Source organism: Vidua chalybeata, chromosome 1, assembly GCF_026979565.1.
Source record: "Vidua chalybeata isolate OUT-0048 chromosome 1, bVidCha1 merged haplotype, whole genome shotgun sequence".
Classification (NCBI taxonomy): domain Eukaryota; kingdom Metazoa; phylum Chordata; class Aves; order Passeriformes; family Viduidae; genus Vidua; species Vidua chalybeata.
This window is the reverse complement of record NC_071530.1, coordinates 131,802,248-131,828,137: the sequence shown is the minus strand read 5'-3', so window position 1 is coordinate 131,828,137 and position 25,890 is coordinate 131,802,248. Positions and strand designations below refer to the sequence as shown.

Genomic DNA, 25,890 nt, shown 5'->3' with positions numbered 1-25,890 from the left:
GCTGAATTCTAAGACTTGAACCTAAAGAAATTTTTAATTGAAAAATTAAAGGAGAAGCTTGATTTGTATTTTTTACTGTGTTTTCACAATACAAGGTGGCTCTTGACAGGATTAGGATCCACAACAATAAAACCAGTTAGTATTTGGAAAAACAGTGAATTAAATATTTATTTATTTATTTATTTATTCTGCCCATTATCAGCCACAGTGGCCACCAAAACAGCTTGAACTTCACTTTGGCTTCATTTTCTCAAGTGACCTGGTAGATCTGGCCAGTTCTATGCCATCAGCCCTTGTAGGACAGAAAGCCAATACAGAGCATGGAAAAAGGTAATTTCTACCACCCCCATGCTGGCTAGTAGAAAAAAAAGTCACACTTGGCAGATAAACTCTGATCCTGGAGGCTCCTGGAGATGTTGTGAATCTCAGCATTACCTGCAAAGCAGACCTGAACCTCGCAGGTACAAACTCATCCTACACGCTGCAAAAAAGTCTTTTGGTTTAGGAACAGTAACCAAATTATAAATGTTCATGGATAATATTAATCCTTATCTGTCCAGATATTACCTAGAAAGTCAATTACATGTAATATAGTATAAGCATTGATTTGGAATGCAGGACCCCCCCAAAAAAGCAACAGTACTCTTCTCACTATGTGAACAGTATAAAATAGCATACAGCCTTTTTTGCCTGATGCTGTTCCTAATGACCTGGGAAGGATTATGTGAAGTACAAGAAATTGTTCAGAGAAGCTGTAACACTCCTAAACAGTAAAATGGGAAAATATCCCAATAACAACTGATATATAAGTTACAGCTTCTAAATTTGAACCCAGAGTATTGCATATAATTTTACACATTATATAACCCAATATCTGAAAGAACTGCAACTTGGAAGTAAATGACAATGAACTGTGATCCTGCTGCAACATGAATCAAAATTTGGCTTCAGTCTTTTTTTTTTGGTAGAACGAGGAGGAGGTTCTTAGCAAATTCACTATTTGTAAAATTACAGTAGCCTTTAAAAAGTATGTTTATAAAATTTAAATTTGTGTTCACAGACACACTATTTAAAATAAGAAAAATTTCAAATGTGTTCCAGTGAAGGTACTAATAATGTACTAACCAGTACTAATATCTACTCAAGACCTTGTAAATGTATGATCAGAAAAGTGATAGGTATATTTTCCCTCAAATTCTATGTAAGTAGCAATAAAATGACACTGTTTCAGGCGTATTTACTTACTTTGATAAGAAAAGAATATATTTTATTAATACCCACATTCACATTGAATCATTGCCCAATTCAACATCGCAACTGATTTTTTATCTGTTATATCTGCTGCTTCAAGTTAAAGATGATGAAAAGTGAAAATGTGCAACTGTTACTGTAACCTTGGAAGGAGACTACAGAGGGTTTGAGAACTGCTACTTTCTAAAAACTTCTACTGTGCAACATTATGTTTTGCAAAGAAAACACACAAATGAACTTAAATCCATCACTCTGTGCTTCCTCAGAGGACTCTGCTGAAGTTTGAGTGTGGGGAAAACAACCAGTAATAACTAGCACGTTATAGACAATTTCTGCTGTCTGTTCATAAGCAATCTCTGCAGAATACATTCAGGGGACTCTCACGTGGATATCTGGTTTTTACATTTGCCATAGTCCCTAGTGAGACCCTCCAATTGCCTACTGTCTTGCAAGACAGAATTCCTTAACTCTGAGTAAATTACTGGGAAGATCTGATCTCTTCTAACTTCAGAGTTTCACCCTATGTATCATATGCTCCAGTTCATCTAAAAAACACAGCTGGTCTTGGAGACAAACATGACTTTTGATGTAACTGGGGCCCATCCCGCAAAACAATGTGAAGATCAAGATAAGGAGTGCAGACTTGATCCAATAATAATGTAGGAGCCAGTGTTGTCTGTAGAGCACAGAATGATGTATCTTCTCTTCCCTTTTAATGATATCTAACAGACCTCTAACTTTCATTAAAATCTGCAGAAGGCACTCACAAAATCTGGCAGCTTTAGATAGAATTGCTTAAAGCCTCAAATAACATCAGTTTTGGACCTACCCCACCTCTGAAAGGGACTATACAGTTGGGGGTGTCTTATCCCTAAGGGGGGCCAAAACCTCGTGAAATCTGAGGAAAATGTGGGGGCGGGGACAGAGTGGTGTAGATGAGTGAGCATCAGACCTCAGACTTATTGCTGAAATATTAGCCAAACTAGCGAGACTTGCAGGAATCAGAATGAAAGTTAAAAGGGAAAGGTTAGGTTCCCTGAAATGTAAAGGATCCAGGCAGGGAAAAAATGAAGGAAGCAAGGAGCTTTAAGTTAAGCCAAACAGTTGGAGGGACACCATCAAGAGCTGATAAATCCAAATCCTTGGTGTGCTATAGCTGTTTTCGTAACATAAAAAAGTTGAAATTTTTTAAATTTTAGCCTATAGTTTGATTAATAATAAAATTAATTCTAAATGCAAATAAAGCATTATAAAACTATCTGCTAAAATATGTATTTTAGGTGTGTATATATATAATTGTGTTAAATTATTTAAATGGGCAATTACCGCACCTCTATTCTTAATTAGCAAAAGAAAAATGGAGAATTTTATTGATGTGAATGTAGAAGAAATACAATCCTTTTAAAACTATTTATTTTCATTTAACTGAACTGCCTTGCCATACTAAAAAAACATTTTGCAGAGGTTAAATAAAGTATTTCATGGCAACCGCTGCTTCTTAGTGCCTGTGTAACAAGAAACATGAGCCAGCCAAAGTTGTGCAAGTTGGTTTTCTTTCCCAGTAAGAGAATGTGGTATCTAAGACCTTGTCCTAACTCATTTTATCCCCAGGAGTAAGTCAAGTAAGTCAAGTATGAACTAATGCCTGGAGGGAAGTCCCTGACTCCAGAAGTATGGATTATTTCACATTTATCTTACAATCTGCTCTCAGAGTTCTTAAAATTCACTAACTTGGCAAGTCAGGAATTATCATGAGAAATGAAATAATTTCATAACTATGAAGTCATCTAGCATTCCATGAATATGACACTCAGAGGGTTTGTCCTTGCTTGGGCATTATTCTGACCTTTGGATAACAAGCTGCTAGATAGTTTTGCATGGAAACAATTAGAAAAGTGCCATAGTATAACAGGGACAGCCTGATGTCTTGATTGAGTTGCTGTTTTCATTTCAAGGATTTGTATTAATCATTAAAAAAATGTACATGACAACATTTGTAATAATATTTAAACAAACTTTTTTTTGTATGGTTTAAAATGACAAGGGATTGTACTGGTTAGATGAACTGCCATTCTGAATGCTGTATTTACAATGCACTCATATTGGCAATAAACAAATGAACAGGCTTATAGGGGAATGCCAAGGTTCTCTCTTTACAAGACCTTTGTAAAGAAAATTTGTTTCTATCTCAACTGTGTGTAGAAAGCCTGTGCTCCCATATAGTTTCATTGAAATTACCTCAGTGCTGTTTTTTTAATCTCTAAATTTCCCAGCAAGACATGGTTGTTTAAGAGTGTTAAGAGAGCAGAAATCATGTTGAAATTATTCCAAAGGCTGGGACAAGGGAAGTAGAACCTCCCTACTAGAAGAGCCTGCTGGCCAGCAGTGTGGCTGAGTCAGGAGTCAGCGGTGAGCTTTGCCATCTCCTGGGACATGGGAATCCATCATGACACTCCTGATTTTTTTATCAGCCCAGTTCTTCAGTGAATCTAAATCTGATCAGAGAAAAACGGAATGGGGAAACCCTTTGACATCACCAACTGTTAGCTGAAGAATGAATATATGAAAAATGAATCTGAAGCTCCTTCTGTCACCTCACCCACTCCCTTATGTGTGATTTGATTTTCTGATGGACTTTTGCACCTTTCATCCTGCACTTTTGTTTTTCATTTCATAAGAAACTTACATAGCAGCTTTGAAAATGGAATGTTTTGCACTGCTCAAGTCTGTGACTGAAAGCACAGTTTAAGTTTTACAGGTGTTAGATGTCTATATGCCATGCATTCTGATGGTGGTTTTTAGCAGTTCAGTTGCAGCTAAGAGAAAGTATCAGTAATGAGTTGTTGTTTTAATTCTTCAACTTTTCACTTGCTTGAGATAATCTTAATTTTTAAAACTCCTTCCAGTTTGAACCATTACTGATTATACACCATCTACAGAGCTACACCTTTCGTAGATCTATCTAAAATGAGGATTCTCACAACTGAGTAATTTTATGTAAGTAACCAGAAAATGAATGTAAGAATTTTTTAAGAGGAAAGCATTACTTAGTTCTGGGTTTATTTACATTACTTTAAGTATTTCCTTCTTCGTCCATGTATTTATGAAAAGGTTTAAATGTAATTTTGGGTGGTTGCTACAAATACAAGTCATAATTGGTTATGAGTTATAGGTTACACTTAGCTAGCTTTCTTTCTCCCTCACACAACCAAGGGGAATTACAACAATTGTAATCCTATCTCACCTGATGAGTGGGGATCTTGTCCCACACTCTGACACGTGCCCAGCTGCACAGAGCACAGTCACCACTTGGTTTGCTTGCCTGTGGGATGGGGCATCACAGGCGTTTCGCGGGTATGAGAAAATGTGTCTTTTTTAAAACATGGAAGGGGACATACAGTACTCCAGAGTCTCAAAGTCTCCAAAGGCCTCTCTCTGTCACTATTACACCAGCACACACTTTTTATAACAGCTCCTCTGTTGCTCAGCTAACATGGTCCTTTATGAGCTTGGCTTCCTCTTAACTTACGCCCTGACTTCAGTGTCAACTGCAATTGTTTACTCTGGCAGATTTTGCTTTGCACAGATTACCACATTCATGTAAAATTCAGTAGTTTTGCATATCCATCAGCTGACATGGGAATGAAAACCACAGTAAATTTGCCATCTCTGCCTCCCAGTGTAACTTGAAACTTGTCAGCAGTGAAAGTGGGCACAACTCCTGTTTAGAATTACAATTCAAAATTTGCTGTCTTTCTCACATGCTAAGACTGGTATTTCCTAGGGCTCTAGAGGAGTTAGGAACTCCCATTCACTACATTCCTCCTAGCATCCTCCTAATTTTTCAGGGCAGGACTACTGCTCAGCAAATGAGGTGGCACAGCTCTGTAGTTTCCTACTCAGCAGGAGCTGGGTTTATACTAAGAAAAGAAAATGGGTTTGCTGTTTCATAAACACTTTTAAAATTAGGTTTAGGTTCTTGTCCTGTCTGGAACAAAGACGAGAAGTCTATTTTTTACCACCTCTCAAGTGCTGGTTTCCTCTCCCAGGTAACAAGTTAACAGGACTAGAGGAAATGGGCCTCAAGTTGTGCCAGGAAGGTTTAGATTGGATATTGGGAAAAGTTGCTTCATGGTAAAGGTTGTCAAGAATTGGAACAGGCTGCCCAAGGAATGGCTGAGTCACCATCCCTGAAAGTCTTTAAAAGACATGGCACTTAGGGACACGGTTTAGTGGTAGACTTGGCAGTAATGGGTAGGACTCAATGATTTTAAAGGTCTTTCCAACTTAAATGATTCTACAGCTTCGTTGAAATACTTCCTGTTGATAGTTTAAAAGTATTTTATTTCAGTGTTTATCCTTAAAACAAAAAATCCAATAACCCAGAAACTGTATTATTTAAACTATAAAAGTGGGGTGTTTCTGACAATTTCAAATCTTTTCTAAGGCAAGTACTAAGCTGAGAGCTTTGTCCGGTTTGACCCTGTTCTGCAAACAATTTTAGTGAACAGATGCTTCTGGTAAAAACAATTGGTTAAAAAAAATTCCCCAAATCTCTAATGTACATCTCAGGAAACACGGATCGCTTACTTATAGAAACCTGGCAAGTTGTCTTTCCTTTTTTCAGAAGCTTCACACAACTTTTTGTTTTACAAAAAGTGCACATCCAGTTCTACCCCTGAGTAACTTTTAAAGACTTCTGGCTTTCCTCACACTTTGTTTACCTTTTCTCTGTGTTGCAGCCCCAGTGTGTGACTCCTGAAGGAACTGGAGCTTTAGAGATGGTCGAGACCACAGAGAAAACCAAAGAAGCAGTGCATAAAGCCACCATCAGCTTCAGCAAATGCTGCCCTGGAAGGGCTGCTTCTGACATACCTGTGGGGACTTGTGCGAGCGCCAGCTGTACTGGTGACTGTGGAGAGTAGCCAGCAAAATATTCTCATCAGTATCCACCTGGCCAAACCTCAGCGTCTCTTGAGTGTCATTACAGATCACGAAATGGCTGAAGACAAACTCCTCTGCCTCAGGGCATCGGTTCTGAAAGAAAAGGGATATGAAAGCCAGGAAGAATTAATGTCAGTTGCAGGACATTTGGCAGCTGCCTGCCCAGTGGCGACTGTTACGACACAGAAATGCAAGATCTCTTCTCTCAGCTTTGGCCTCATAGTAATCTCTGCAAAATCTACTTTCTGGGTTGACAAAATATATATCCTATGACTTTAAATATTTTATTTTATTTTATGTTTTTGTAATGCAAATGTTAAAGATTTAAAACTACAATAAAACTAAATTTTCTAATTTAGGTAAACAACTTCAACAACATTAAATTCAGTGGGAAAGCAGGGAACAACAGGCTGAGCAGAGAGGCATGAAGAGGCTTCTCAGCACTTGACAAATGAGCTCTCAGGCCAACAGGTTTACAGTTCCTCTTCCCCACTGCCTGCTTCTAATTTGAAATATTGCTGTGGATGAGCAGAAGACTCCCTATTTCCTAATACCACATCACTTGAAAAGACAACTAAAGAAAAAAAAAATGAGACATGAGTATTTTCACAGCTCCATGAGGCTAGTTTGAATATGCATCATGCCATTTAATAGGAAAAAAAAAAAAGGGTTTTAAAAGTATTTTAGATTTTACAATATTTTTTCTCCAGCATCTTTCCATCCCTCTCTTGCTGCTTTTTGTCTGGCTGCTTGTCACTCTATTGACACAATGAGACTATATGACAGTCATAGAAATTGCCACAGCTACAGGTCTTCTATCCCTGAAGGCACAAGCTATAATCCCCTGTATGGGAGAGGTCAAAGTGTGACTGACAATTTGATTTGGAGATCATCTCTTATATATTTCTGCCCTAGTCACTAGGCACCTTCCACTTACAAGCAACTATCTAGCAACTGCAACAATTATTCAAAGAAACCAACATTTGAATAGTTTCTCTGCAATTTAATGGTTCTAACACAAATTATTCATCTTCTTGTGGTTTTTGTTACCTTTTATTGACCCATCTTTCCTAGCACACTGTTATGACAACATTTTTCTGTTGGTTGGTTTCTCTCTTCACAACATAGCTCAGCTACTTGTTTCTCATCCTTTCTTCCCACGGAGTTTTCTCTAACTTATGGAACATCCACGGTTTTTGAGAGCTGATTCTGTTTCCCCTCCTTGCTCTCTCAGTGGATCTTTTAAATGCACATTACAAAGCTAGCACCTTCCCTGCCTCTAATCATATGGATCCCTTAGCTCTTTGGTAACAATGTGCCTCGAAGCCTGCAGAAATTCAGAGATCAAACAAGACGGAGAGAAACACTTCATCACAGATTCCTATGCAGCCTTAGTTATCCTTGAAAATCAGTTTGGTGCATTGCTTGTAGCACATTACTGGTTGATGCACATGGAAGTTTTTCTGAGAAGTGAAGTGTGCAAGGTATGTCTAGTTTAGCATCCTTGAATGCATGTTCACTACTGGTTTCTCCAGAAGAACCTAGGGTGAATCTACAGGCAGAATCACAGAATGTCTGGGGCTAGAAGGGACCTCTGGGGGCCACCTAGTCCTATGCCCCTCTTAAAGCAGGTGCACCTGGAGCAAGCTGCACAGGATCCCATACTGGCAGCTTTTAAATATCTCCAAAGAAGGAGACTCCACAACCTCTCTGAGCAATCTGTTCCAGTGACTGGTCACCCTCACAGTAAAGATGTTTTTCATGATGCTTAAATGGAACTTCCTGTGTTTCAGTTTGTATATGTTGCCTCTTTGTCCTTAATCAAGGCAGGTTGTAATTCCTTTTGTAACTGAATGTCAGAATGATTGCCTGGGAGTGTTTGTGCAAATACTATTCACCCTAGAAATATTTTAGCATGAGAATATTCAGACTAAAACTTCTTCCCAAATCTCATTACTTCTGCATAAGATCAGCTATCTTTTGTGAAACAGGAGTCAGGTGAGCATAACCAAAACTGCTGTTCTTCCAAGCAGCAAAATTCTTTACAGAGCAGTATGTCTGTATAACATTCAGTAGCAGATCTGAGTGTGCTGAAGGCTGACATTTACAGTGAGTGCAGAGTTTATTTTGGCATTTTCTAGTGGTGGATCTATGGCTTCTTACTGTCAAGCTGCCATACCCACATACCCATAAGTCTACCGCAAATATATGTATTTTCCTGTTACAGCTTTGCAAAATGTTCCTTTTAAAAGGGAGGATTTACTATTCACAGAGCTCAGCATGTTGTCAGAGTCAAACCTATACACAACCCCAGGGGAATTTAAGAAAAGCTTTTTCTTTTCACTCCAATACATTTTCTTGCTCTTACACAGAGATTGAAAGAACAATGCCATAAGATGATGAACTTCCTTCTTTGTAACTTAGTAGCTAACTTAGTTTCAAGTAAGTAAACACAAACTATAGGGTTTTGCATTTCCCAGAGGGAAAAGAGAATCCAGCGAGTTTTTGGCATACATAGAACTTCTAACTTCTGCTTGGGGGATGTTATCCTATCAGGAATTATTAATACACTTGCACACATTTTGGTGCTGATGAATGACTGCCGTTAATCATTAGTCTTGAAAGCTAGATTTGCTACTAGAATTCAATGCTTTTAACAACAACAGTTCTCAAAGTTAAATGAAAGAGGTATTTTAGGTTCCATTTTATAATAGTTCCAAAGTTTTAACCGAGGAAACAGCAAGATTTGCATAATAGGGCATTGCTCTGTACTGCCAGGCTTGAGAGAAAGCTATTGATGCCTCCAGTCTTGGTAACAACAGATGACTAAAGGAACAACGAGGAAGCTTGAGGATGCTTTAGCTCAGTGTGGCAACTACACACTGGACAGCCATGCATCTTTGTTCTTGGGGATCTGCAGCAGCATCCTGTACCCATCACAGGGAACTGGATCCCACATTGCTGCTGAAGTCTGACAGTAGAAGCTTCTAGAGTAAGCAGAAAAGGAGAAAAAAAAAAGTCAGCAAAAGGATGGAGTGAAGAAATCTTGATTGATAAAAGAATGTCTAGATAAACCAGGCACAATAAAACCAAATAGCACCAGGCCATTTGTGTGGCAATGATGCTGAAGGGCTGAATGATGACTACAGAAGCTGAAAACACCTAAGCGTGGATTTGGAAAAAATCCCTCTCTGAATTAAAACAGCAAATCAAAAGAATCAGCAAAAGATTAACAGCCTGAATCAGATACAGATTAGGGTCAGTTCCTGGGGGACAATTTCCTGCCCCTCTTTAGATCATTTTTCAGCTGTTATTTTCTCCCAGAGAGGCCTGGAAAGTGTCTCTCTTTTATTGGTCTTTCAAATAGTTTGTGAATTCTATTCAGAGAGGGGGGAAAAAACATCCCACATAATACTAGTCACCAGGCTTTCCCAGTCTCAGGACTTTTTGCTTGTGTCTTAGCTCACAGCTATTTCAAAGCTTTTCTGGATCTGGAAAAAACCCACACCGTACAAGCCTAGGCTTCTTCATATGCACAAAGTTATTTTCTTTGTGCTTCACAAGCTACCAGAGACTTGTGCAAACTTTTTCTCTCCCTCTCATGTACACACAGACACACACACAGATACACATACACACTATCACCTAGTAATGTCTTTTTTCACAGAAAGTCTTTTGCAATTTATCTCCCTTGAAGGCTCTCTAAGAGAAAAGAACGTTTTCCTTAGGATTCTTTAAACTTCACTCTCATAGCAATGTCCTAGCATTATCAGGTAGAAATCTTTTGTATCCTTTTCCCTTTTCTTTGTGCTTATTGTAGAAAGATGGGGAAACCACTGTGATCACAATGTCATTTCAACTGATCCCAGCTCATTAAGAAAACTTAGGCAACTGAACCAAGCAGACCTTGAGGAAAAGAAGTTCTAGTGGTCTAAAACAGGTTTAAAACAGGAGCTTTTCCAACTTCTGAGGAGTTTGGGAAAACAGTTGCAATGCCTGGTTTATGTGAGACCACAAAGGAAAAGCTTTTCCCCAGAAATAACACTTTGTACCATACCTGGGGAGCTGTTTTCTCAGCTGACCCTCTGTCTCTAGATATCTCAAAACAATGAGGCTGTAAAACAATTCATGAAGGCTTAAATGCCCAAATAAAGGGGAAAAAAATACCACATGCTCCACCAACGTATTTTCACAGGAAATATGCATTTTCTATCTCACTTGATAGGCTCTGTGTTATTATTAAATAATAAAACTAAATTAATAACAATATTGAAGTTTCTTGCCCAGGTCTTTAATTATTAAACCTATTACTCTAGCTTTGTATTTAGATGTGCATTAGCCAGTTACTGCTTGTAGTTAAACAGGAATTTCAGATTAGACAATGAAACATGTCAAAAAGGGAAACTGTTTTTAAAATGTGCTAATCCTCTCAGATTTTCAGCATGTGACTTAGAAATATAAAGCCTGGTATTTTTTAGGCTTAATGTACTTAATGCTCACCATTACTTAATTAAAAAAAAAAAAAAACAGCAACAGAAAAAAGCCACCAAAAAGAACAACAACAACAACAACAACAACAAAATCAGTCCATATCTAGGAAACAAAGACACTGATAGAGGCTTCTGTTAATTCTGAACTCTTGACCTAAAGGTGCATGGCCAGATTGTTTCATGCTTCATCTGTCTGTCTACTGACTCCAACATCACTTGTTGCAGATTTTAATCCAGTAAAAAATATGTGGAGAATTCAAATAACCCTTCCCCAGTTATTAAATTCATGCTTCTAGTTGTAGCATTTATACTGCATTTTGTGTGAACAGCAGACATCAAACAATGCTTATTACTGGGAAATGTATTCCCTCCCCATTCAGGGCATGCCAACCCCCTCAAACTGGAGGTAAAGTCACATAAAAACCATCTTGGCAAAAATTAATTTAATAAGCTATTTTGAACCCACTTGTGTGTTAACTGTTCCCTAATTTCAAAGCGATGCAAGTTTTTAATCTCAAATACTCTGGGCTAGATACCCACCACATCAGAACATGGTGGCAAGTACCCCTGACATGAGAGGAAACGAGAAAATTACAGCAACAATTACAGAATTATATCCTCCTGTGGCTCATGTTAACATTGCCAAATCCATGTATAAATCAGTACCAACTATTCATAGAATGTACCTGTCAGCAATATACCACGCGACATATGGCTCTACTTAATCAAATATACAATTCCATTTTTTAAAACTCAGAATATTCCTTCAAGGCACAGAGTAGTCAGTCAGTCATTCACACTGTGATGTGGTTTAAAACATTTAAATATTTATGCACCATATTTTATTTATATGTATAGCTATGTCTGAGAGATCTTTTTTTCCCCCATCCTAAGAGGAAACTGACCTTTCTGAAGGCCATTTTGCAGTAGTTGCCACACATGTCTTAGATGAGGGACTAGTACTAAGTCAGAAATATTTTGGGTTTAAACAGCCTACAAGGACTCTCTTATACTTTCTATGTTTGTTTTTTATTAAAAGCATTGTTCAAAATATGACAAAAAACAGAAATTGGAGCTACAAAGATTTTTGTTCACATTGATATTTGAGCCAGCTGTGAAGATTTAAATCACACTAGATCTTGTTTTATGAATGTCCTTTTGCAACAAGAAAACCATGGAATGCCCTTAAAAAAGAATTTTTTGATATAAAACAGATGCTTTATCCTTTTTTGGGGGCTTTGTTATTGTAGTGCCATGATAGGTAATTAATTCCCAGGCTCCACATAGGTCTTCAGGCAGATGAAGAGAATGATTTGATTTCAAGGCTATAGTGGAGTCAGGGAATTACAGGCCTTTGAGGGGTCATTGCAGAAGCAAGTTTCTTATACTGGGACTGGCTTCAGCCATTAATGCTGCTTGCACAGAATGTAACATGAAACTAGTGTTGAACTTCAATAAGGATGGAAGTAGTAGCTGGAAACAATATGTGCTGTTGCTCAGACTGAGCTGAGCTGATGTATCATGAAAAGGCACTCACCTTTTCATAAATTAATGGAATATTTTGCATTTCAAGACCAGGGTTTTGGTTGTTCTGATATGAATCCATGTAGTTTCACTGAAATTCAGGCCATTCTGGATACATTTACCTTTACATACTTTTTTTCCTAATTTTCATTGCTACCGCAGAATTAATGTTTATTAGGAAAAAAACAATTTCAGTATAAGTTAGGGCTTTTAAGTCTTGAAATATTTTAATGAAAGCAGTTGATATTCTAATTTGCTATTAAAGTAATCACAGTAGCTATATTTTTTCTCATTATTTTGTTTGCATACCTGTTGCCAAGCTTGAATTGCTGTATTTAGAGAATGAAGTGCGTATTGGCCAAAGCTGATGAAAATAGGGTCAACCATTATCGTGCAGTCGAACAGCCTTCCTGCTGTGCTGCTGGAAACAGCAATCTGCCCCCAGATTTTGAAAGGTTTCACAACATTTTGCATGGTCACATTTCGACACTCCAGAAGTTTACAGTCAGCTTGAGAAGAAAACTGGATCTCCTGGAACACTGACTCATCGTTCCACTGACGAAGATATACATGAGGCTCATCAAAGGAAACTACCATGTATTCTAGTTCAGATGGCATGTTCTTATCAGATAAAAATGGCTGAAGAAACTTTGGTGGTGCTGAAAAGTAAAAGAACAAACAAGACTAGAACCATTGCTGCACTCTTTAGGTTTTATAAATACTGTTTTTATTGCTTGTACATAAGATGAAAACAAGTAAATCTTTCAAAGAGTTGACATTTCTGAAATCTGAAGTGAATCCTGTTCACACTGTTTGTTAGATGTAAAACAGTATAATAATTAATAGCAGCTGCAAACAAAAAGTATCTGCAGAACAAAATCTTTTCATGGTAAATAAAACAGCCAGAGAAACTGCTTTATCTACACACTGCTCAATGCTTCAGATTGCCACCTATTTGGAACAGTGACCATATTTCTGGGAGAATTTTTGCTACAGTAGGTGTATATGATATTCCACACATAGCACATTACAAACACAATAAAAATTGGCAATGCAGTATTTGCTGACATGTGACTCTGCAGGCCAACAGGCTCTACACTGGAAGTTGCCTTTCCTGCAATTACGGACAGTTCAAGACCACAAACCCACTGAAATGTGACATACTACCCCATAATACTAGAAATGAAATAAAACAGTATCCTGAGACTAAAGCATGAGAAATGTATCACAGAAAAGATTTTATCGCATTCGTTGAAGTCTCAGTTGTGCAAAGTGCTGAGCACTGAGGCAGCAGACACTGCAAGACACGTACACCCCTTGTGTAACATCAAGCATGTGAATATTTCCATTGATGTTATTATTTATGTTGCTGGAACTACTCACATGCTTAAAATTAGCATATGCTCTAGTGCTGTACAGATTTGGAACCAAAACTCTCATCCCTATCCAGGATGAAGCCCTGTTATTCTACAAACTGTAATGGATACAACAAGTTTTGTGCTCCCTTTGTGTATAACATAGCACAAAGGAGCCCCAAAACTTAAGGCCTTTAGATGCTATAACAACAGTAACAACAGCATAAGCTCAGTCACTGTTGAGAAATAAAACAGCTGCCTTTGATTTTAATCTGATTTTTGCCTTTTCCAGTATAAGTAATTTTAAAGACTGAGCATCTGAAATTGGACTGTAATAGTGAGGAAGATTATGTACTGATAGAGATAGCTGATAGAGAAGAAATTATTTGCTAGTCATTGAATGTCAGCCTTGGTATGATTTGATAATGAATATATTATAATACTTGCAGAAACACAAAAATTACACACAAAGAAAGCTGCCCCTGTCAAAATTATCCAAGAATTTTGCCTGTCTTCCATAGAAAGCATTCCTGGCATTTGAAAATCAGGCAATAATCTAAAGATCTCTTGGAATGTATTTGCCATTAATGCAATGACAGAGAGCACTGAACAAAACCAGATGTAGCTCCAAAGTGATCATAACTGAAATAACTTAAATCTGCAGTTCTCAGAGCTCTTCCAAGGAATTTTTACTAAGCGGGTTGCAAAATCTTCAAGTATTTTAACAGTACTGTTAATACACTGGAAAATGTAAAAGATCAAATTCATTCACTAAGATGGTTCAAAAGTGAAGTGGCACCTGCTGTCCCTAATCAGACTATGGAAGACAGACGGCTTCTACAGTTACCCGTTCTGGGGGCAGGAAGGGGCTGCTCTCCCAGCCTCACTGCCAGCCCTGTGGACAGGCTCAGTGCACACAAGTCATCAGTTTCACCCTGGAGCCTGTGCCACTGGTGGCTTGTTTCAAGAATGCCTGTTTGAATGAGGAAATGGGGACTACACCAAGCAGAAGAGTGGTTAAGCAGCATCTGTGAACTCTATGTTTTTATTATTCTCCATAAAGCAGTACATACCTGTGCCAAGTTGATCAAGATGATGGCACAGGTGGACTTCCAAACAGGTAAACTGGATCAACACACTTAGTGATGGCACAAACCAAGGAGTAAAACAGGAGTCAACTCTGGTGCAAGCCGCTAATGCCGTGGGGGTCACAAGCTGATCACACACGCTTTGGGAGCCAGATTCACTTTCTGAGCTGCAGAAGGAAGGTAACAAAGTAGTACTTCAGCACTTCCAGGATTTTGCAGATTTACAGCAGGAATCAGTGTGACGTTCCACACTCATTTTCTGACACAGACAACATCACAGTTTTATTTTAAGTGCTAATGCCAGTGTCCGTACTTTTTCCAAAGCAGACCGTAATAGACAAGATTGCAATCCATCCAGCCTTTTATCAAACTACACTTTCAATTTATGAATATTTGAACCACAAACCCAAAGCCTATTTGCAGAAAATAAAACCAAAATATGCCAGGTATCTTTAATTGTTGAAATAGCTGAAGAGAGTACATTATCGTTATTAAAGCTGTAAGAATGAGATGAAAGTTCATTGGGTCAAGAGAATTTGTTTTTTTCCACTTGATTTTAAGGAAAACAACTTGCAACCATCAAACGAATTCTATGTATGAACCCCTAGACTTTGTAAGCTTTATTTCCTCTGCCCCTCTCACTCTAAAATCATAATTCAAAAATAATCTCCAATCTCAGTCTGGAGCCCTTTACTAACATATTAACTATACATTTAAAGTGCCACCCTCCTGATTTTTTTCATAGCTGTACTCCTAACACCATGAATTTCCAAGCATTATCTTTAAGTCTCTTGAGAGAAACTAACACTACATCACAATTCTATAACCTGATAAGATACCAGAGAAGTACAAATAAACTTTATAATTTAGCCAAAACTATCCTTAATGCTCCCTATTCTCACTCCATTTGAAGTTTGGCTCTCAAGAGTTTTAGCTTAAAAGTTTAGACTTGATTCAAGAGAATTACAACTACATCCTCAGTCAAATAATGTTGTTATTTTAAAAATAAAATTTAATGAAAGATGAACTAATGTCAACTTAATATTTTTGTCAGAAAGTCATTAGTTTTTATAAAGCACCATAAATCCACTTCCATTAACATTTTAAAGATATTTTAAATTCAAACATAAGTTTAGATTTGAACAATAGCTTTCCAAGCAAAATACCTTAAGCTTTTAGGACCAGATTTTTCATCATGCAATGTGTTTTACTTGAAAATTATGCACAAATACAGTAGGTACTCAAAATGTTCAGCTGCAAATGCATGGAATTCCATGGATAGGTAAATTGATGAGTATCATTTAGTGTTGCAGTAACTATCTAGTATAGTATTTATTTATAGAGCTTGAATCCAACTGAAGGTTTGTGGACATAAAATACTTATGCAGCAGTAAAACCCAGCTAAGATTAGCTAATTATCAAAGAATTATGCCAGGATACTAAGAATGGATTAGGTCAGGAAAGTATGAAAGATAAATGACTTAATTAGAATTTTAGCTGCTTTCCTGTGCTTCTTTACTGGTTTAAATTGCTTGTTTACATTCCAAAACGAGTGTTGTATGCATTTTGAGAACTTGCACCTTTGGAAATAAAATTATTCTTTATGTTCACATAATAGAATATCTGTGGGACTGGATAACAGAGAAATAGGATGCTTTACTTTGCCCTGCCATGGATATTTCTTAGATTGCTGGAGCAAAGGAAGGAACCAAATCCAAAAGAACAGAAATTCATATGCTGATTTAGACAACTAAGTACTTTTGAATCTGCAAAACTGGTTAGTTCTTTCAAAGTAACTATTAATATTTTAAGATTTTTTTGCTCATTGCATTTTGATTAGAAACAGAAATTCAGGAACATATGAAATGAAAACAGTTTTCTGTCGGGGTAGATGAGAGCAAACAAATGTTAACCAAACAATGAAGAACTTAAAAAAAAACTAATTGCACCTTGATATTCTGAATTAAGACTTAATTTCATGAACAGCTGAAACACTGATTGCAGTAAAGAGGAAGGACATTTATTTCTGATATTTGAGGTTTATTCTGAAAATATATATTTATTTTCCTCAGAAACCTATTTCTTGATTCACCTATCTGTGACTGAGCATTTTTATTTCTTTTGATGCATTTTGGAGATGCATATTTTCATAGAATAAAACCCAAACAAAACCTTCCAAGTTCTTATTTAGTCAAATTTTATGTATCTTATAAATATAAATATAATGCTTTTTATTCATTGAGTATTTTACTGTGGTGGAACTTTTGTAATTTCTCACTCATAAACACCATGATGACAGAGCAACAGGACATGCTTGATGCAGAAGGAAATGTGGCAGGAGCTTCACACCAGGGAGATAATGTAAAGCACTTAGCCAAATTTTTCTCCATTTTTTCTGCCCCACAAGCAACACACCACAGAGAGGTAATACTCAGCTATTTAAAATGTTGGCAACAAAAAGATTCAAAGCTGATTTTTGTTTCCTGATGGTTTCCTTAGAAACCAAAAAGGCCCAAGAACAAAACCCTGCAAAATTCAGAGTCCAACCAGATGATTAAAAACTTAACCAGAGAGAAATAGCAAATCAGAGTGGGACAAAGTTGCCCCATGGGACAGAACTGGCCTTGCATCCTCTCCCCTGCCAGGGAGGGACAAGTGCTGGCAGTGGAGGGCTGAGAGGAGCAGGACAATGCATCCTAAACCACCATCTCTACAGAGAGAAAATAACCTTCTAGGAACCATCTGAAAAGAAATGCAACAAGGATCTTTCACCACTGTTTTCCCATCTGCCCAGACTTTTTCTGAAGTGTAATTGTTTTATCTGTGAGGAGGTTAATTTGATTTTTACTCAACCAGAAACCATATTCAGAATTATAGCCACCATGTCGTTATGAAAATAAGAATACCGTAACAGCATAAATCAGCTACAGTACAAAATATACTGAAAGCAGCAATCAAATTATTATCCTATTTTCTTAAAAAAAAAAACCAACTGTAATAAAAAGTCATAATATGAATAAACAGTTTTTAAAGAGGAACTGTAGTCACCACCATGACCCTGATTTTAAATTGAATCCCATTTCAACTTTTTGCCTAGGTAGACTTCCATCAGACCTGTACCACTGCCACTTTCTCCTTTAACTTTGCAGAGAGCACAAAAATAAAAATGCAGCCCTTTATCACATGCTGTGCACAAACAGCAAATAAAGCAGTGTTAACTGAAAATACAGGAAAATTTCTATTAAGTCTTGGTTAATGACAGTAGGAGCATTAATATCAGAAGAAGATGGGATTGTGAAATAAAAATTTGTTCATCAAGTGAATACAATACAAAAACACCCCCACATTTCTTGGCTTCCTTGGAGCTACAAAATGAAGTGTAGATTGTCCACAATTTTTCAGCTGTGAAAGAAGAGGAAGAACCATATTCTACTGCTTTGTGTTTGGCACATCATGCTAAACGAGGAATGTGGCAAAATCAGAGGAAATTAAAAATAAAACTGACCTGACTTTATTACCAGATTTTTTTTCTTTTTTATTTTCTTTATTTTTTTAAGTGCTGGGAAATATCAGAATATTTTAAATGGAAAATATCTACATTTGAAGTCATATAAATTATGATATTTCACATCACGCAAAGCAGCTCAAGTTAAACATATGGCAACTGAGAACAATGACTTAGCAGTGACCTGCATTATTCTTGTTATTTTAAGAGAGAAATATTTAAACCAAAACTGCCATTTGTGATGAAACTACAACATGGGAAAATATCCACTGGGAAGAAGAAAGAGACCACTTAACTCATTTAATTTATGACTCAAATACTGGTCTGAACCCAAATTGTTAGAGGTCAAAAACCAGTACATCATTTACTTTGAATAAAAGCTGAAACAATTAGCAAGAAACATGATCATGATTACTCACTTGAATTTCTAAAAAGTAGCAATTTAAGACTTATTTAAAAGTTTTTGTACTTGTTCCATGGTTTGTATCTTAAGGCACTTTCAATTGCTATTTTACATTAATATGTCAGTAATGATAAAAATACTGTTTAAATTACACAGAAGATGCACAAATATATAAAACATCTTGTAGTGTAACCCATTTAAAAAAAAAGATTATAAATAATTCCCAACCAAACCAGGAAGGGGCTTTAGTGTCTCATCAACCAAACAGAGCTTAAAAAGTAATTTCAATTATGATTTGTTAGTCCTAAAATAGGCAAATGCAACCCATAAAAATAATTTATTCTGTGATAATTTTTTGTAATCCCTTGTTTCAAGGTCTTCCATAAACAGTCATATATGCCCTATATGATTTCTTTCATAAACACTGTACTACATCCCCAAAGAGATGCTAAATTATTTCACTTAATACTTCAAATTTCCTCATTCATTGAATAAACTTCCATAAATGTTCATGCAAGCCTTACATATACATAGGAATAATGAATAGGATATAAAATTCTCAAAAGTAAACAACATACATGTATATATTATGCCCTCCAGCAGATAGTTCTTTGATTTTTATACTTCCAGTTAGCTCCTGATCAATCTCAGAAGAGCTTGCATACCACAGGATTTGAATCATGACATCTTTACATGTTCCCATATTAATTACTGGTTGCTCTATTTCACCCTGACAGCTACTGCTCATCATATCAGCTGAATCTACTTCTTCTCACAAACCTTGCTGTTTTCCTGTCACATGAGACACCTAAATTTCGTACCCTATAACCAGTGTTAGGAATCAGTAATAAAGTACTAAACCACAATGGATCAGCTCTCTGCTAATAATAATTAGCATATCACAGAGGTTACCACCAAAAAAAAAAAAAAAAACCTGCAGAATTTTAAGGAAAAAATATTATCATTGAGCAGCAGCTGCATGCATATGGCAGTGGTTAGAGTCTGACCCAAAATGCAACCTCAGACTAAGAAGATAAACTTGAAGAAGACTAAGTTTACAATTAATAGTGTATTACAATTGCTAACCAATCATAGGATGCAGCATGTAGTTAATGCCAAATCATCATGAGTGTAAAGGAAAACTGAAGTTCAGCTTTTATACAGCCTTTGTTTCTTACTCTCATAGATCCCTCAGCATTAGAATTCCCTGGTTTAACACTCAGCACTGGCATTAAGCCTTGAGGCTCTTCCCACAAGTCTGCAAAATCCCATGTTAAGTGCTGGCTTTAGGAACAAGACTTTGACATTTACCACAACATGGGCACTGTCTCTCTCTCAAAACCAAGAAAGGTTGGCATTTTTTGGTTAAGTAGAATCTAGAACATATTTCAGAGTGCTTGGTGAGAAGAAATTATCCATACCAGCACGGTTGATGAAGCCACATTTTCAGCAAAGTTACTGCCAACACGGACTTCTTATGAGCCACTAGAAGTCTTAAAGATTCATCTTCTCTGCAGGTCCACAGTTTCTGTCACCACCTCCTACACAAGGTTTCCCTTTAACAGAACATGATCCCTTAGGGCTTAACCATTACATTCAATTTGTTCTGTAGCTGTAACTATACACATGCAGTTTGTGGGCACTGTCTCAAAACCTCCAGGTCAGTGAGATGTTGCTGGCATGTTTGCTCTGTCTTCAAGAAAAAGCCACTGTGCCTCAAACATCATAGGTCAAAGCCTCATATCTGAGGAACAGCTGCTCTTGTTTTGACCAATGAAGTTTTTCTGAGAAGGATCACTCCAGACTGGTCAGGACTACTTCTTCCACACCAGTCCTTCCTGCAGCCATCCTTAAGAAAGCTTGCAGTGCAGCTTTGTTTGAAGTTAGAGATCAGTTTGATCTTTTGTCATAGAACCACAGATAGGGTTGGGTTGGAAAGAACTGTAAAGATCATAGTTCCAATATCCCTGCCAAGGGCAGTGACAACTTGCACTAAACCAGGATGGTCAAAGTCCCAGCGAGCCTGGCCTTGAACACTTCCAGGGATGAGGCATCCACAGCTTCCCTGGACAACCTATTCCAGTGCCTCACCACCCTCACAGTGGGTGATAATATCTAATCTAAACCTGCCCTCTCTCAGCTTAAATCCATCCCCCCTTATCACTACATGTCCTTGTAAAAATCTCTCTACAACTTTCTTTAGGTTCTGAGATGCTGCTCTAAGGTCTCCTCGGAGCCACCTTTTCCTCAGAATGAAACAGTCCAAATCTCAGTCTGTCTTCACAGGAGAGATGCTCCAGCCCTCTGATCATCTTCGTGGCTCTTCTCTGGAATCACTCTAGCAGATCCACATCCTTCTCAAGTTTGGGGCCCCAAAAACTGGACACAGTACCCCAGGTATGGTGTCAAGAGAGCAAACCCATGCCTCGAAATTAAAACCAGTGCTGAGGCAGGGAATATAACTTTTTCTCTCCCCTGATTGAAATCAGAGGGCTTCCTTGCATATCCTACAGGTTTCTGGCTTCTGGAGCTCACCCTGACCTATACAAATCTTTAAATCTTTAAATACTGTTAGTTCATGTAGGTATAAGCCATGCTTCTTAAAAGCTATTATGAATTCCCAGGCTAACAAAAGTATCAGGACTAGTGACTCTGCAGCCTCTGGACAGGTAGGTGTCAGTTCAAGGAACTCTCCTTTGACTTCCCTCTTTCTCTTCTGTTTATTTACCTTTAAATGCTTCAGTAGTGAGGCAAATGTTTTTTGCTGCCTTCATTCATCTCCTGCTATCCTTGTGCAGTGAACTACAAATGCTTCAGTTTAATTCCTGTTTCTGAACAATTACAGCTCATTAGCTTATCAGAGCTCCCTGAATGAAACATTGCATCTAGTGATAAACCCTATTCAAGCAGAAAACAATAAACATGACTACAGTGCTAAAAGCCTTGATGAAAAAAAAATCTACTAAATTTCACTACATCATTTCCAGTTCCCACCGAGTTCACATTTCTGTGGTGTTAAGCTGACCAGGAAGGCAATTCTGCCAGGGTCCCACATTCAGAGGAATTAACCTTGTCTAAAACACTTAACTTCTCAATGATGAAAATGCATTCTTTCACAATTAACATCAAGAAATAATTTCCAACCTGATACTATTAATGGAAACCAGATGTTTAAATTTCTTCATTGATTTTTTTAGCCATGCTCATATTCCCTGATTTCTCTGAATTCTGTAGCTTCATTCAACATATACGTGGATGCTACATCCTCATTGAAGCTTGGGTTCATAAACAAGCAGCAAGAATCCTCAAATACCAATGGTCCAAGCGAGTAATTTTGGGTTTTCTGCTCTAAATATAAAATGTTAAGCAGGTCTTTGAAAGCTATTCCACTGCTGTTTCTGGACAGAACTTGCACTTATTTCTTTTACTCTAGACATTAACCAAATGGAATGAATGCAAACAGAGTGAATATCTGTAACTGCACAGTGTAATAGCTGTAAACATAATGAAAAATGGATCCCCAGTGTTTAAAAACACTGATTAATTTTTTTTCCTTTTAGCATAGTAAGCAATCTGTGTGAATAATAATACAATACAATTGAAATAATAACATTTTGTTCCATATATTTAAAATAGTCATTGAATTGCACTGTGGAGAGAATCAAAGTGATGTATAAGTATTGCATGGAAGAAGAATGTTTACTACTACATTATAGGATGGATCGCACCTAAGTCTTCTTTTGTTAATTAGCTGATTTTAGTGCCTCATGCAGCTAAGAGGTCTCAGGACCTGTTTGTCTGCACTTTTGAAAGCCTTCTATTTAAAAAATGGATGGTTATGATGCTGCCAGGCTGCCTATGAACCTCAAGGAAAGCTCTTTTTGGGCACACTCTATGTCCTTATGTGAAGGTGAGCTACAGTCTGAACCTTGCACAGGACTAACTGCTCTTATCACATATTAAAAAAGGTATCTTAATTTCTAAGTCTCTTGAAACAGGTTTCTCAGGAGTGTAGCACTGGATGTCTTTTTCCCTCCTCCTCTAAAATTACCTTTGGTCATCAGCCACGTTCTGGCTGTTGTTGAGGACAATCCTCCACAGGTCAGAGGCTATGAGCTCCTTCTGGTCGCTCACAAGGCTGATGCTGGGCAGCTGCAGTTCACAGACTTTACTTTCTGATAGACTGAACTCCCGGAATGCAACAAATGATTTCTGAAGCTCATCCCAGTACTCCAAGCTGCAAGGAACCTGTGATAAAAGGGAGAAGGAATAATTACTTTATGCTTGATTGCAAATATAATGCATTTTAATCTATACGCTGAAAGTGTAAAACTAATTAAACTAAATAAAAGTAAATGGTCATATAGAAATCTTAACTGTAACCATTACTCAGATCTTGTGCTGCCTTGACTTAAATGAAAATGTTTTTAGAACATCATTGCAGACTAACACTTCCAACTTTCTCTTCCTCTGTACAAAAATAGCTGCTTGTTCCACAGGAAACCATGAATAACAAAGACAATCTAAACATTATTTGTACTATGCAGCCAAAAAATCCATCAGATGTCTATATATCATAGTATCAAAGACACTCTAGTCATCATTACTTTTTTTTAACTCATTGTTTTAGTTCCATTACATAACAAAATTTGAGTTTATTAAGATAATCAATGATGCAGAGAAAAAAATCATAACACAACACTTTGTGGTGAGACAACACATTGCTAAAAATCCTGGGTGAAATAATGAAGCACTTGTAAGCATATGATCTTTTCTTTCAAGGACCATTTAGACAAATAAAGGCAAATGAAAGCAAATAAATACATAGTGGCTTCTGTTTAATGACATCCCTAAATTTATGTCTGTAAATAATCCACTTGGATTATTCAGGATGTATCACTGAATTGGAGAGAAAGTTATAATAGACATTTATATAAGCAACAGAAAACAAATTTTAATATAAGTATAGATCTTAAAGCTTTTTTTTTTTGGTAATAGCAAGAAAGTGAATGAGAATAAGAATTTAAAACAAATACAAACCCAGTCAGCTATGAAGATTTCAGAATTAAGATACAGAAATCCACAGGTATGGCAGCTGTACATGCTCAAGATTACTACAAGTCAAGCTGACTTAAAGCAAATAGTAAGAAAAAATTGCATATGTATGTATTATTACCTGTTTTATCCCTGTGTATAGACATACATACATAGATAACCAGGAATAAAGTAAGAATGTGGCAGAGATATAAGTAAATTTAGAAAAAGTTTTGTAAGCATTCTTCCTTGTTATTCAGTAAAGATTTTCATGCAGATGGAGATGACAGTAAGCTGATTAATTAACAGGAATGAAGGTTAAGAAGGAAAATTCAGGGAGCTCAATGGTTCAAGCTAGGGAGGGCAAAGGAACATAAATAATCACCAAAGAATTCTGGAGGAATTAACATGTGGAACTACAGAGCCTGAAAGGTGGATTTTAACTACATCTGTCAAGACACAATGATATGTGAAGACCGAAAAAAGCAACCACAGTCTCTAAAATCTTTTTAGTTCAAGATGCAGGACAAAAAAAAATTTATCTGAGAACTGTCAGTAAACCTCTGATGCCAGTAATGTATGTAACACAGAGTACCACTGCAGTATCAATCAGGAGAGCTGATTTAATTTTGAAGACTAGAGTGTCAATCAAACAGGATTGATTTAACATCAAAACCCACATGTTATCTGTGTAAAGTTAGCAACACATTTGTTTATAAGCTGCATATTCAATTAGAAAAGGTGAAGATCTGCAAATGTCAGCTGGAATAGTGTGAGGCAGTATGATGAAGCCTGGAAAAAGCAAATACCATCTTGAGAGACATCAGGTGAGATATTTTCAAAAGTGAGGGGCAAATATTAATTGATTTGTATAAGACATCAGTGGGGACTCCTTTGAAGTATGTCACCTTTCCAATTCTTCATCTTAAAACTGCATTAACTCTTGCTGTGGAGAGTTGAAGACTAAATGAAATTAAACAACAGGAACATAATTGTTCCATCCAGACCCCTCAGGAAAGAAACATTTAATAGAAGAAAGCTTCATAGAAATTTTGTGTCAAAATTGAGTTGCTCTATGAATAAAGTGTAAGGCTAGAAACTGTACAGAAAGAAGATGGCGACGTGCAAGGACAGCCCTGGTCCTCATGAGAGCTACTTTTAAAAGCTTGATTTATTAATTAGATAGAGAAAATAACAAGCATTGCCCAATGGAAGAAGGTTGGGCTTGATGAGCCAGAAAACATCTTTCTTGGTTCTCTGTTGTTAGCTGTACAATAGTGCTGTGCACAACAGCAGCAATAAGAAATACCACATTAAATCTGTGGCCATATTTCAAAGTCACACTAAAGCTATTCTTTTTGCTCTCAGTGCCACTAGATTTTTAGATTGTTTTCAGAACTTCTCAGTGTTAAATTATTTGAGTGTTTAACATCTGTGGACAAACACTCCAGGCTGCTACACTACAGCAATGCTCCTATCCTCTAATTATGGATTCATTGGATACATCCAAAGAACTCCCCTATGTTAACTAGGAACACATAAAGAGCCTCTGCTGTCATCTGCTGTCTTTTATAGTACACATAGTTTTTTTTTAAACCTTCACAATCTCCACTGGCGATAAAACATTTGAGTTTAGTTAAATATTGTAATACTTGGCATATTCCCTATAGCATCAAGTCTTGGAATTACATCATTATAAAAGGATCTGTTTAATTTCTGACAAAAGGCTGCAGCCTTTCATGGTTGCATCGATACTTTACATAGAGCAGTATTTATTTCTGTATACTTTTAAATCTCAGTCCCAAAAATACCTTGGCATTCTTTTAGGAACCTGATTAAATATACTTGGTTTGGTCTTGTGCTTCCTAATGTCTATCAAAATCTGATTTACCTTTTTGTATCAATGTTATTGAGTAATATGTGTGCAATGAAAGTCTCACAAAACTATCATATGTAGGATATTTATTTCTCTTAGATTACATCTCAAACCAAAACTCTTTTCTTAATGAGAATCTCATCTAATTGCATTAGAATAGAAAGTAACGGGTGTTTTAAAAGATGCTAAGCAGGGTGATGAATTCTATTCCCACTAGATTAATGAGCTGGAAGTACAAGTTCAAGAGTACAGTAAGATAATTTTTTAAGTGGCACTACAATACAAAAACCATAAAACTATCAATAAGGATAGATGAAAATAATACAGAGAGATTCAAAATAAAGATTCAAAATAAAGGCAGAGCAAAACTTGAAAAAACCTAAACTGAATTTCACACATCCTGTCTAAATAAAAGGTACT

The 25,890-nt window shown here is 36.9% G+C and overlaps 1 protein-coding gene across 4 annotated transcripts in view; it reads right to left on the bottom strand.

Annotated features, from left to right (window-relative positions):
- VPS13B (vacuolar protein sorting 13 homolog B) overlaps positions 1-25,890 on the bottom strand; it is a 429,986-nt gene that overhangs the window by 40,952 nt on the left and 363,144 nt on the right. For all 4 annotated transcript variants that reach the window (XM_053960664.1, XM_053960682.1, XM_053960693.1 and 1 more), the window contains 4 exons: positions 22,612-22,808; positions 14,638-14,819; positions 12,519-12,868; positions 6,127-6,288 (listed from right to left, as the gene is read on the bottom strand). In XM_053960664.1, the coding sequence (XP_053816639.1) occupies positions 6,127-6,288; positions 12,519-12,868; positions 14,638-14,819; positions 22,612-22,808 (891 nt within the window). The remainder of the gene's footprint in view (positions 1-6,126; positions 6,289-12,518; positions 12,869-14,637; positions 14,820-22,611; positions 22,809-25,890) is intronic.